Source organism: Adiantum capillus-veneris, chromosome 5, assembly GCF_014529385.1.
Source record: "Adiantum capillus-veneris isolate H3 chromosome 5, ASM1452938v2, whole genome shotgun sequence".
NCBI lineage: Eukaryota > Viridiplantae > Streptophyta > Polypodiopsida > Polypodiales > Pteridaceae > Adiantum > Adiantum capillus-veneris.
This window is the reverse complement of record NC_140935.1, coordinates 165,354,359-165,367,830: the sequence shown is the minus strand read 5'-3', so window position 1 is coordinate 165,367,830 and position 13,472 is coordinate 165,354,359. Positions and strand designations below refer to the sequence as shown.

The 13,472-nt window shown below is 43.9% G+C and overlaps 1 protein-coding gene across 1 annotated transcript; it reads right to left on the bottom strand.

The window, feature by feature from the left end:
• Positions 1-2,663: 2,663 nt before the first annotated feature.
• LOC147458497 (uncharacterized) lies at positions 2,664-4,823 on the bottom strand. The gene has a single exon (XM_086513141.1). It carries the CDS (start codon positions 4,720-4,722, stop codon positions 2,812-2,814), a length of 1,911 nt encoding a protein of 636 aa, XP_086369267.1. The 5' UTR covers positions 4,723-4,823; the 3' UTR covers positions 2,664-2,811.
• Positions 4,824-13,472: the final 8,649 nt, after the last annotated feature.

The window sequence follows — 13,472 nt, the reverse complement described above, 5'->3', positions numbered from 1 at the left end:
GTAGGAAAGGTGGAGGCTTGGTGCACAAAATGCAAGTCGAAGGAACAGGTCCGACAAGTGATGCCAATTGCACGTATTGCAAAGCATTCGGCCATTCATTGAACAACTGCAAGATCCAAATGCATCATTTTAAGAAAGGCAAGGATGTTTTGATGAACCCGAAGAAGTACCAATCCGGATGCTGGAAGAAGAAATTTTGGTTGCCACACTCGTGAGAAATACTGACACTTTGTAGCCCAACGCTCTGAGAATGTTAAGGCTGACGCGTCTAAAGCGAAAGCGGTCGACCCAGTTCCGGTGCGTACGATCACTTGGAGTACTGGAGCCACCTGGACGGCCAAAGGAAAAGGCCAAGGAGGTTGATGAGTGACACGAGCAGAGAACTCTGGTAGCCAAGTTCACGGAGGAACTAAGTGCTCAGAAGCCAGGACGATCCAAAGGCTTTCGCAGAAGCTTCCAGAGGTTTGGCGAGAAAGCTCCCAGAAAGTGGACCTGGTAAGGATGAAGCTGAAGAGTCAATCAAGGCCTCAGTTGAGTGCCTGGAAGAAGAGGGACAGCAAGTCAAGGCAGACTTGACCACGCTGACAAAACAGATCCGAGGATGAAAAATTCTCAGCTGCAATCCGATTCGTCACTAAAAGATCAATTAGCCAGGAGACGCAGAAGGCCAACAGAGGCATGACACTGCGAAGACAGTCATTCGGAGGGAAGGTCCTCTAGCTCAGAAAGCAGCTCTGGCAATCAACAGGATGGAATCTATACGAAGATTTGCGAGAGGATTCAGAAGCTAAAGAGTTAGATGACATTAGATGGATCTTACCAAAGGCTACAAAGTTGATCAGAACCCAAAGAGAGAAAGCATCAGAAGCTATGGCCGTAGACTTGTCTGAAATAAAGGATGGAAGTGCTAGTCATCCAAATCGACTACAAGATAAGGAAACAATGAGGGCTATTTTCACATGTGATGATACTAGATGGCGGGGCGGTGTAAGCATTCTGGAAGAATATGTCAAACATAAGCTCCATTCAAGGTAAGGATGGCTAATCAGAGAGTGGTCGAAGCCAGTGGATAAGTACAGAATCTACAGATCGGAGTGGGAAAAGGGGAAGTTCAAGACCAGCTTTCTGGGCTCAGGAGTGCTGGAGCCATCCATGATTATGCAGGCCAAACATTGGGACCCAATAGATGTATTCAAGTAAAAATGAACAACACCAGAAGCTAGAAGAAAGCAATGCATCCGAAGGAACTGTGTAAGAAGAACGGTACAAAAAAGATCGGGCGAATGCTCGCATCGATAAATATATTTCCATACGATAGTGTGTTATCAAACACCATCATTCCGCTACAATATTGTGATATTACTGGTAATGTTTTGTACTTGAATCAGTACAGTACGCTATCATGTGTATGAAACCAACATTGTAGCATAAGTCTGACGGTATCATATAGCAAACTCATAGTGGGCCTTACTTTATACTTTTGGTGATGTTTTGTTTGCTTTGATCTTGTCACTTGTCCGCTTTCTTTTGGGATGGCTTTACCTTCCTCACATGGAGGTTGTGAGACAATACTGCCCCTTGCTCCTAAAAGCCCTACTCCTCTTTGAAGCTCTATTCTATTTCAGTTGGGGGTTTCTCCGCAGTAGTAGCAGGGGTTTTACTTAGATGCGTATCTCCATTTGTTTCCCAAGAGTTCTGGACAGAAGCAAGCTCACAAGGGCTTTGCCGTGTTGCTTTTTTATACCAGCTTGACTCTACAACATCAAATTGAAATACGAGAATCTATAATAGCTACATGTTGTATTTATGAACATTGTAGCCAAAGAGGGGTTCAAAAGGGACATCTTCTATAGCAAACACTGGTCTTCAACAAGGATGGTGCTTGGTTGCCAGACATCATAGCTAACATGATCGTGCTCGTTAACTTTTACATTATACGAATGGCACACATCAAGCAAAACAACACTCTAGTAGTAGGCAGCACTAGAGTTATAGGTAGCATAGGTTGATCTATCATCATTGACACAAACTCGTGAGCGTTGGGATACGGTTTCCAAATTTGTAATACCATTTGTGCTCCAACACTCACGTCTCAGGCAACCGTTCATGTACCCCAAAATCACAAGTCCATGCAACATGGTGCATGAAACATGAGGAATCACGGATAAGTTGGAAGAAGTCCTTGGATGAAATCTGGGGGCGTGAAGCAAAGAATGCACAACAGAAGGGGAAGGATAGGCATACGTGCCTCAACATGCTCATATAAGGCAGCCTGCAAAAAAATCTTTGCAAGTGCTCCACAGCGACAAGGACAGCTTACTGATCCATGAAAGAGCAGCTATAATCAGGGTAGTGCATAAATGCTGTACATGAGGCTTCAATGGAACCTGCAAATCAATAGGCAATATTGCCATTGTAATATTCCCCACATCTATTCACGACAGCATCAAGCCAAATAATCTGCCTGCTCAATGCAACTTCAAACCCAGAAAAAGCAGATTCATCATTCCGTACAATAATCTCCTTATCTGTGCACCAGGCATTCCTCCACTACGGTCATGTTTGCTGTTGTTCTTTACAAGTAATAGGAGGCGCAAGTTGAACACAAGTCTTCTTTCCAAACGAACGAGACTATACAACTGACAACAATGAAGCTAAACATCACCCCCTTCACCTTGCTGAGCAGCACGAGCTTGGCACTACCTTTCTCGGTTAGCATGCATGGTTTCCCGTTGTAAATGTTGCAACACATGACCCCAGATAAAAAGAATCCCTTACCATGCAGAAGAAATTATGGCACAAAATGCAGGCTTAGTCTTGAAGAAATGATCCATTGGAATCCGGAATTTTCAGCAGCAGAGGACTGGCATCACAGCCCAAGCTAATCATTTCTTCAATAAATTTCAAAGCCTCAGCTGATTGCCCTTGCTTTTGTAACCAACTATTAAGTATACGGTAGGTCATTTTGTTTGGGTGGCACCCTTTTCGAATCATTTCCTTTGCAAGAGTAAGGGCCATTGCAATCCTGCCTGCCCTGAAAAGTCCGAGCAGTAAACGATTATACACTATCAGGTCTGGCTGAAGGCCATATTCACTCATTTCTTTGAATAACTTGATCGCATCATCTATTCCCTGTTCCTTTAGGAAAAACTCCAAGAGCAAAGTGTAAGTAATCAGGTCAGGAATGCAGCCCTCTTCCATCATCTGAGACACGAAAGCAAAGCCCATTCCAGGCCTACCATCCTTGAATGAGCCTATAATTAAGGAATTGTAAGTGAAAGTATTGGGCAAAACACCCCTGTGTTTCATGTCCTGCACAACTTCCAGAGCCTTATCCATTTGCTTCTTCTTACAAAACCAGTTCAGAACTACATTGAAGGTTGCCACATTTGCACACCCTCTCTTTACCAAACTTTCAAACAAAGCAAATGCCATGTCTAACTTGTTACATTTGAAGAGACCATCTAAAAACGTTGTACAAGCAACTATATCAAGGTCGCGACTAGTGTTGACCATTTCTTTGAATAAGTTGAGTGCAGTATCATACATCCCCATCTTAAATAGAAAATTGAGCAGCATGCTGTGAGTGACGGTACAGGGTTTGCATCCTGTCTTGAGAGCTAGCTCGTAAACATTCAAAGCTTTCTGTAGTTGGCCTGACCTCAAATAGTTGCTTATCACAATGTTAAAAGTTCTCATGTCAGGAGGAATACCCACCTTTAACATTTCATCCAAGTAAAAAGCTGCTGCTTCTGTGTGGTTATCAACGCAGAGACCATTAATAATTGTGTTAAACGTCACATCGTCGGGCTGACAGCCATATGCCAGCATCTTCTGAAATGTAAAAAGTGCTCTCTCAGTTTTGTGTGCTTTAAACAAGGCAAGAAGGATGGCATTGTAAGTGTAAACATTGGGTTTACAGTTGAACTCACGCATTGAATGGAATGTCAGCTCTGCTTCTTTAATTTTGCCAGCTCGACCATAGCTAGAGATGAGGAAGGTGAAAGGGATTGGCTTCACTTTGATGTTTGCGATGCGCATGTCATTGATAAGTGTCCAGATGGCTTGGAGGTCCCCTGCCTTACCCAGAACCTCAATAAGGGCATAAAACGTAGAACTATCATTCTCAAAAGCAGGAAGAGACTCTGCCCATTGAAAAACCTTCCATGCAAGAGAGGGGTTGGTTTGGCGCTTGAGAATGCGAGCCAATATATGTGTCTGTAGCTTAGGAGACAGAGCCCAAAGGGCTCGCTCAACACGAGGGGTCCATTCATCATCTTCTTGCAGAGCTTGACAGACTGCTTTAGTTTCCCTGGCCTCTGATATAGTGAATTGAGGTAAAATAATCTTGCCGTCTTGTCTAATATTTCCCCTCGCCCCACCTATAAGAGTACATTCCTTGTCCTTGCAAGCTTTTGCTGACATGAACCTTTTATGGCAGCTACATTTGTCAATTCTTGTAGCTACACGCTCAATCCTGCTGCTCCTCTTAGTACCTGCATAATCCCTCGAACCATTAGCCATCGTAATGCCTTCCAACCTCCTGTTCACAGTAGTGTCCCGGCCCATGAATTTGTCTGCCGCATTGTCCATGCAATCGATGTCCATTTCCATGTATGCAAAACGGGATCGACCGTCTTTGGCGTCTAAAACTTTGCCATCTGCCTCCCTAATCCTTACGTTAGCCGCGGTTCCGCTTCCGATCCAGCAGCTTGACGCCATGTTGAAGCTCCCTCCCGTCCTGCTCGCTACACTCCTCAGGACAACACAATGATGACCCCCACATGGGATCAACGGCGCAGAACTAAGCGCCAGATGCGAAGTGGCCGTCCGATTTTAAATGGACGTGTCCGTCACTTTAAGGCACGCGTCTGCGTGGTTAAGCCACTGTGTCGAGCTAACGAGTTCGAATCCTTGGTCCCCTGTCCATGTACGAATTTTGCTCGCCACTTGCCTACCTAGAGATTAGTGCACCTCCCTCCCATCCCATGACGAGGTTTTCATTAAAGACCCCATGTTCTTTAGTGTTGTCATCTTCTCGTAAGGCCATGACCTGTGCCCCCTTCCCCCCCCCCCCCCCCCCCCCCCCCCCCCCCCCCCCCCCCCCCCCCCAACACACACACACACACACAGGCAATTATTGCTTATTAAACTCTCTTGAGAAAACCAATGGATGTCTTAAGACACTCACTTCTTTAGTTCAAAGCAGATCAAGTGGTCGGTATCACCTCTTGGGAGCTCGGAGATCTAGAGCACCGGAATGGGAGCATAGTTCGAGGCATGCACATTCACTGCGCCCTCGCCCTCTGTCACATGCTGACTTCTCCCTACTCCCTTTCCCTTTGGATTGAGCGGGATTGTCCGTAGTAAGGACACCCGATTCCCATCCACCCATAACGCTTATCTTCTCCCAATGGGGGGGCCACTAATCAGAGCCCCTCATGGCTTGCTAGTCAAGTGGGAAGGTTTTGCTACATAGGCCCATGGCAGAGGGGCCCAACTCATATGTACATGCATGTTGTGCAGGATCGGCCATCTCCCAACATAAACCCGACTATGTAACAACTTCACCAACATGACCTCTTCAACTCTTTGACTCCTCAACGTGCGAGACATTACAACAACTTCTTTATACATCATGTTTCTCTTCAGGGGACCAATCAGGTAAATGCCCATTCACAATGGTCAGTTTTCTTTGATCTCCAATGTATGGAAAAATATTGACAATCCTCCCCAAGGAGCTTTAGAAAATTAGGATAGTTTTCATCATCAACCACCTAAATCCCTAGAATGTTCAGAATCCTATTTATATTGAAGTAAGAGAGGAGCCTGCAATTAATGACAAATTTGATACCTCTTTGGAAGAAGACAATAATGAGAAAGCTCATAACCTGGGATCTGGTGGAGAAGGTGAAGTTATGTGGGAGCTACTGAGCTGGATAATTGGTTTAAGTTTGATGGAAAGGGTTGTTATTGGGTTATGTCATGGCCTCATACCACCTATTGACATCCTCAAGCAGTGCATCTCACATGGCTGGGAGTCTAGAAATTTGTTTCCAGTACAGGTTCAATACTTGCCTAGCAATCATTATCTCTTCTTCTTTGATGATTCTGATAGTGCCTTACAAGTTATAAGCAAAGGTCAATGGCTCATTAGTGTTGGAATTAGGTTGCAGAGAAACGCACACAGCTTGGAGAAGACGAAGGAAGCTCAAGGCACACAATAGAGAGTGTATTACTTAGTGTGCAATGGAAAGATAGATAGCCCTAGAGTGATAGGCGTATATACAATGCACGGGGGGGAAAACCTCCTAAAGAGGGAAAAAATGCCCCGGCGGTCCTAGTGTGTTCACACACATCACTACCACACGTATATGGTAACAAATCCCCCCTGGAGTGATGCGGTGAACGAGAGCTGGCACATGAGCAAAGGGAAGTGCCATGCTCTGAGGACATGATGAGTCCACAAAGGGGAGTTAGCCCAAAGCTTTGCGGAAAGATTCGAGCTTCTCACGAGACAATGCCTTTGTGAAAAGATCTGCAAGGTTGTCTTGTGTTGGCACATAAGCCAAGCTAACCTCTCCCTGACATAGTGGTAATGCACCTCAATGTGCTTTGTGCGAGCATGAAAGACTGGGTTCCTCGCAACTGCCAATGCGCTCTGACTGTCAATGTAGATAATGTTGGCACTACTAACCTGTGAGAATGCAAACTGAATATCCGGCCTCGTGTTGCATACATAAATGAGGCAGCCAACAACATTTTGGTAAAGAGTGACATCAACAGGATCACCAACATCATGTAGAATCAACTTCAAACGTGTTTCCATGGGAGTGGCAATAGGTTTGCAATCCTCAAGTCCAAACTTACATAGTAATGTCTCTATGTAACTTTTCTGACGCAAAGCAATACCACCATCACACTGCTTAAAATGTATACCCAAGTAATGATGCAATAGCCCCAAATCTTTCATCTTGAAAGTAACATTTAAATCAGCCTTAAATTCAGCAATGTGTCTCTCATTTGGTCCAGTGATCAACAAATCATCTGCATAAAGAACCACAATGAGAAGTACATCACCCTCATGCTTTACATACAATGTGCTTTCTGTTGGACTGTTACGAAAGTCGTGTTTAACCAAATGAGTGTCAGCTTTCTCATACCAAGCACAAGGAGATTGCTTCAACCCATACAAAGCCTTCTTACATCTGCACACTTTGTCCTCTTGTCCTTTCTTGACAAAACCGTGAGGCTGTGCTACATAAACTTCCTCAAATACGTCACCATTCAAGAAAGCAGTAACAACGTCTGATTGATGTACATCCCAACCAAAATGAGCTGCCAATGCACATAGAAAACGCACAGTAGTCATACGACAAGTGGGAGCGAAAGACTCTTCATAATCTATGCCTTTTTGTTGTGCATAACCCTTTGCAACAAGTCGAGCCTTACGGCGATCGATCTCACCATCCGGCTTGCGTTTCAACTTGTAAACCCACTTTGTACCAATGGCCTTTTTGCCAGGAGGCAAATCACATAAAGTCCATGTGTTATTTTCTATAAGTGCATCATATTCTGATTGCATGGCAGCCATCCAATTTTTGACTTTTGTGCTTCATCAAAAGGCAGAGGTTCCTCAACATCATGTAAGCTAGACACAACCAAAGCATAACAATCTGATGCATAAGATGCATGGCGACAGCTTGAACGAGTACGACTAGACAAAGGTGCATCCAATTTACTGTCACGCAATGTATGCACCAGACATTTTGGCATACTTCTAGCCTGCTCATTTTCAGCCCTTTCCTCATCAAGTACATCAAGTACATCTGCATTAGTAATAGGCTGATCTATAACATTTTCTGAAACCCCCCTAGGCTGTACTTTTGCCTCATTGGAATTTACATTCTACGTTTCCACCACTGAAAAGAGGCAACAAAGTGTCATAAATTGTTATGCGAGCTTACATTACTGTCTCTAGTACATGACAACAAGGACTGAACAGAATCTTCCACAAACACTACATCCCGTGAAACCAGAATATGCTTTGTTTGCGGATAATACAACCTGTAACCTTTGCTCTCAGCACTATAACCAACAAAAATACATTTGACGGCCTTATCATCCAATTTTCTGCGTTGTCTTTGTGGCACCAAAGCATATGCCAAACAGCCAAAAACACGCATGTGCTCAATAGAAGGCTTTCTATCATGCCATGCTTCATATGGAGTAATAGATTGCAAAGCTTTTGTAAGACACTTGTTTAGTACATAAGTGGCACACATGATGGCCTCAAGCCAAAATGCGGCAAAGCTTGACTTTTGACCATACATCGTGCCATTTCCGTAAGTGACCTGTTTTTCCTCTCAGCAACACCATGTTGCTGAGGTGTATAAGGCAATGTACATTGGTGTTTTATCCCACAACTAGCCAAAAATGCATTAAATTCATGAGACATATACTCCCCCCCCCCTCGATCGGAACGGAGGGTGCCCATAGTACATTTCGAGACATTTTCAGCCATAGCCAGAAATTGTTTGAAGCACATAGAAACTTCGGACCTCGCTTTAAGCAGAAATACCCATGCATCCTTGGAGTAATCATCAATGAAAGTCACGAAGTAAAGGTAATTGCCCAAGGACGGAGTTTGCATGGGCCCACAAACATCAGTATGCAGAAGCTGCAACTTGCATGTGGCCCTAATTGAACCATCCTTTGGAAACTTCGAACGCTGCATCTTACCCAAAATACAGCCTTCACAAACATGTTTGACAGGTGCTTCAAGAGGTGGCAAAGAAGCAACCATATCAGATTTCTGCAAGCGCAGCAAACTGGCAAAATTCAGATGACCAAAACGTGCATGCCAAAGTTTTGCATCTGAGATAGCCCTTAAATCAGTAACTGCATTTGCAAAATTTTATCCACACTTGTCATAAAGAGTGAGCTTATACAGCCCACGGCACAAAAGCCCAGATGCAACAATTTCATCACCAAAACTGAGATCATGAACTCTACATCTGTCATCCACAAATTTGACTACAAGTCCAAGTGTAGCAAGTGCAGATACAGACAAAAGATTCTTCTTGATCCCAAGTACATAACGTGCATCAACAAGTGTGAAAGAACTGCCATTTGCAGCAGTAAGCACAATCTTTCCAACTCCCTGAACCGGATAAGAGGCATGGTTGGCAGAAGTGATTGAATTCCCATGAGGGACAGAGACTTGAGAGAGGTGAACAATTCACGATGTGAGGTAATGTGCTTTGTAGCGCCACTGTCAAAATACCACACATGTGAATCTGCAGCAAATCACATGCATGCATCATGGATAGCAGGATTGTAAGTGCACTTTGCACTTAAAGCCCATTCTGCATCAACATCAACATCACAGTCTCCTTTCACAGATGACTCAACAATGGATGCATTGGTAGTGGAACCAGCATTTGCAGTGGAACCCCCCTCTTTCTTCTTAGCCTCTTTGGCCTTCAACTTAGGACACTGCTTGATCAAGTGATTAGCTTTACAATAATGGCAACGCATCTTCTTTTTTCCCTTATCACCAAAATTGCCAGACGAAGTGCTGCCAACAGAAGCATTGGGAACAGAAGTTTTGCCACTCGCAGCAGAACCATAAGAAGTGGCTGCATTGCTGTTACCACCCTTTCTTTGAGAAGCAATAAAAGCATGTTCAACTGCACGCTATCTAGTCCTGTTTTTTTTGGAAAGTGACTCTTGCAAGAGCAATGTGCATAATGCATCAAACTTGACAACTTCAGGATTTCCTTGGGTCATAAGTCTCCAAGTACTAGCAAAAGTCTGAAAAGAATCTGGTAAGGCATCAAGAACATTCTGCACAAGGGAACTGTCTGAAATGACTTCACCTACAGAAATAAGTTGCTCATTGATATCCTTGACACCAGCAAGGAAAGTGTCCATATCATCTTCCTCAGGCATAATCTTCGACTCCAACTCTTTACGTAGCAAAGCAATTTTAGCCTCATTGCGACTTGCATAAAGACCAGCCAAGATATCCCAAGCCCATTTTGCAGATTTTGCTAAACGAATGTGAGGAACAATGGTGCACTTCACAGACACCGCAATCAATGCATGAGCGTGTGCATCCTTTACATCCCAACGAGATTGTTCTACCGTAGGCAAAACAACTCTAATAGCAGCAATCCTTGCAGCAAGACCTGCCACATCCTCATCATTGCCTGCATCCTCAGAACCAGGACGTACATCAATGCCCTGCACAATATTCCAGACGCCCTTTGACACAAGAACATGTTGCATCATGTAAGCCCACATATGGTAATTGTCCCCATCCAATCTGTCCTCAGCAGCAAACATCTTGAACACATCTGTGTTGTTGTCAGCCATGGTAAATGTTGCACCTGATGTGAAAATTGCCCAAAAAGAGGAGAAACAAAGCGGGAACAACACGTGCTATATAGCACAAACCGTAGAAGACTGTTAGGCACATGTTATGCAAAAAATGGCACTATGACGAAATAGCATCTGCAGTACTAGTAGCCTGTAGTGGAAACGGAAGCCGAAATGAGCCCGAATCAAAAATCTGAGCAGACTAAGCTCTAAGAGCGTGTCCAAAATTTTTGTCGACTTGCGAACGCTCGCCAAAGCTCACTGAAATCGGAGAAAGTGAGCAGACATGTGCTGGAGCTGCTGGCGACTGAGCCCGAGAGGACGCAACCTGCTCTGATACCAATTGTTGAAATTAGGGTTGCAGAGAAACGCACACAGCTTGGAGAAGACGAAGGAAGCTCAAGGCACACAATAGAGACCGTATTACTTAGTATGCAATTTAAAGATAGATAGCCCTAGAGTGATGGGCGTATAAACAATGCACGGGGGAAAAAACCTCCTAAAGAGGGAAAGAATGCCCCAACGGTCCTACTGTGTTCACACACATCACTACCACATATATATGGTAACAATTAGGAATACTCCAATGTCTATTTTTGAGTGGCATAAGGCTTTTGATCCCAAAGGCAAGAAACCCTCCAAAGTCCCATTGAATTCCTTCCTTGGTTGAAGCAGGTAGGTGCCCAAATTGATAAGGTTTTTGGACAAAAACCTTCCAATGGGATTAATCCCAAGTGGGACCCTCAGATGTTGTTGATGGAGGTGGATATTGATGCTTCTCTTAGAGAGACTATATAGTTAAAGGACAATATGGGTCAAACATTACATGTTCAAAAAATTGTGTATAGGAACTTGCCTAATGCATGTTTTCATTACCTTAGACAAGGTCACCTGGTCAAGGATTGTCTAGAGCTTGCCAAAAAGGGTCAAAAGGAAACAGATAAGGGGAGGGATGCAAAGGACATCAATCATGGATTCCCGTAGGTAAATAGAAGGAGAAGTAACAGAAACAGACCTCCTACAAGGAATAATGGTAACATGTATGTTAACAGATTTGGGGCATTGTTGGATGAAGTTTTTGATCCTTCCATCACAGATGAAAACGATGATGTAGATGATAATGAAACTGAAAAGGCACTGAAGTTCCCCAGCCTTATACAGGCAAACCTCCTATTCATACTGACACCTTGATTCCTCCTAAGAGTCCTACAAAAAATGTTAGGGTTTTGTTCTCTAACTGAGAACTTTGAGGAGGGGAGGCACTATGTCTCTGCTACACAAAACATTTTCCCAACTGTCAAATTGGGGGAAGGCAGTCTTAATACCAGTCTGGAAGGAGATGATTTCAGTAAAGAGCTACAAGAGCATGACAATAAGGAATTAAACAAGCTCACTCATTCGCCTTTGAACTTAGTTGACATCCTTATCACTCAAGTAGAAGAAGAAACCCTCCCTCTACAAGTCAGAAAATCCAAAAGGAGGAAAGAGAATCCTTCTGATCCTAATAGGTCGTCAGTCTCTTTAGTCAAATCCTCCAAAGCTTCTAAAAAATGAATCAACTAATTTCTGGTCTTTCTCTCAATTGCAAGGGTCTTACTGACCCTATGAGGGTGTAAGTATTAAGAAATGGTTGGTTAACCAGCATTTGCAGTTTGACTTTATCTGCATGCAAGAGGTTATAGTCAAGGGGTTCTCATTGGATGTCAACCTCCAAAGGATTAACAGGTCCCACAAATGGCTTTACACTAACCATAGTGCAGATAAAGGGGGTGTTGATTCAATATGGACAAAAGGGTTATTGGTTAGCTATTACTCTCAAAGAGCCCTTCAGCTACAATGTGGTTTGCATCTATGCTTCTAATTTTACTTTTGAAGGACCTCCATGTGGGTAGAATTCGTTGAGCTTGCTAATCCTCTTTTGATCATAGGTGATTTTAATATGGTCACCTCTTTTAATGACATATGGAAGGATTGGGTTAGGTCCTTCAAGGAAGGGAGAAGGATAGTTGGGAAGAGCTTGCTGACAAAAAAACAGTGGTGGATGCTTTTGAAAGCTCTGGTTTCACTTGGTCAAATAATCAGCAGGGCAGCTGCTATAGAGATGCTAGATTGGACAGAATGTATATCTATAGACCTTCTACAAGAGCATTGGTTGGTGAGTTGCAAGTCTGACTCCTCCCTATTACTGTCTGATCACAAAACTTTGATTTTTGAACTATATAAAGGGGAGCATAATTTCAAAGCTAGTGGGCCTCATCTGGATAGTTCATTGTTAAAGCTATCTTCTGTTAAAGCTAAAGTTCATAATATCTTTGAAATTGCATTTGCTCTACATAGAAATGCATTTGTTGCATGGGATGTTGCCATCAAGCAAGCTCGGAAGGCTTTAACTCGGTTCAAAAAAAGGGCCAAGGAAATTAGGTGTAAGAGAAGGATGATGATAAGTGAAGGGGATCGGGGAGCACCACAGACGGAGAGTGAGAGAGAGAGAAGGAGATACACAACACAGATATGGGTGGGGAGACTCTAAAGAGTGAGCATCCCCCTATACACTTATGCTATGTATAAGGTATACAAGTCAGTGGGCGCCCAGACTCTGGGCGGCAAAGGCGAGAGAAAACCGCTCTCAACCGATGCCCACTGGCTGGCTGTGATCATGTGCATCCAGCTGTCCTGCTCCCGTGTAAGTCCATACACCACCAGACGTACCGCACACGTACTACAAGTATGTACGCAATAACTACATATCTCCCTCGTGCACTATGCCATCATCAGTCAACAAATGACTGACAACCCCAACTGCAAATGCTCCCACTGCAGCTGCGATATCTGATCTCAAGATCAGCATCTCATACATGAGACCACCGAATGCCGATGCAATGCTAGCGGGCCCTGCTAGCTCTACAGAGCATGCATCAACATATATATCCCTGGCAATAGGCATCTCTGACTGACAAGGCGTGTCAGCCACATGCATCTCCTGACTATCCGCAAAAGACGCAAGTGCAAACTCAGAGCAAACCAGCTGCTCTATGTGTCTGCTGGAAGACATATCCTGCACAACTATATCCCCATGCTCACTGTCGAGC

Excerpts from the sequence above, each read along its gene's own strand:
- LOC147458497 (XM_086513141.1), bottom strand. The coding sequence starts at position 4,722 with ATGGCGTCAAGCTGCTGGATCGGAAGCGGAACCGCGGCTAACGTAAGG.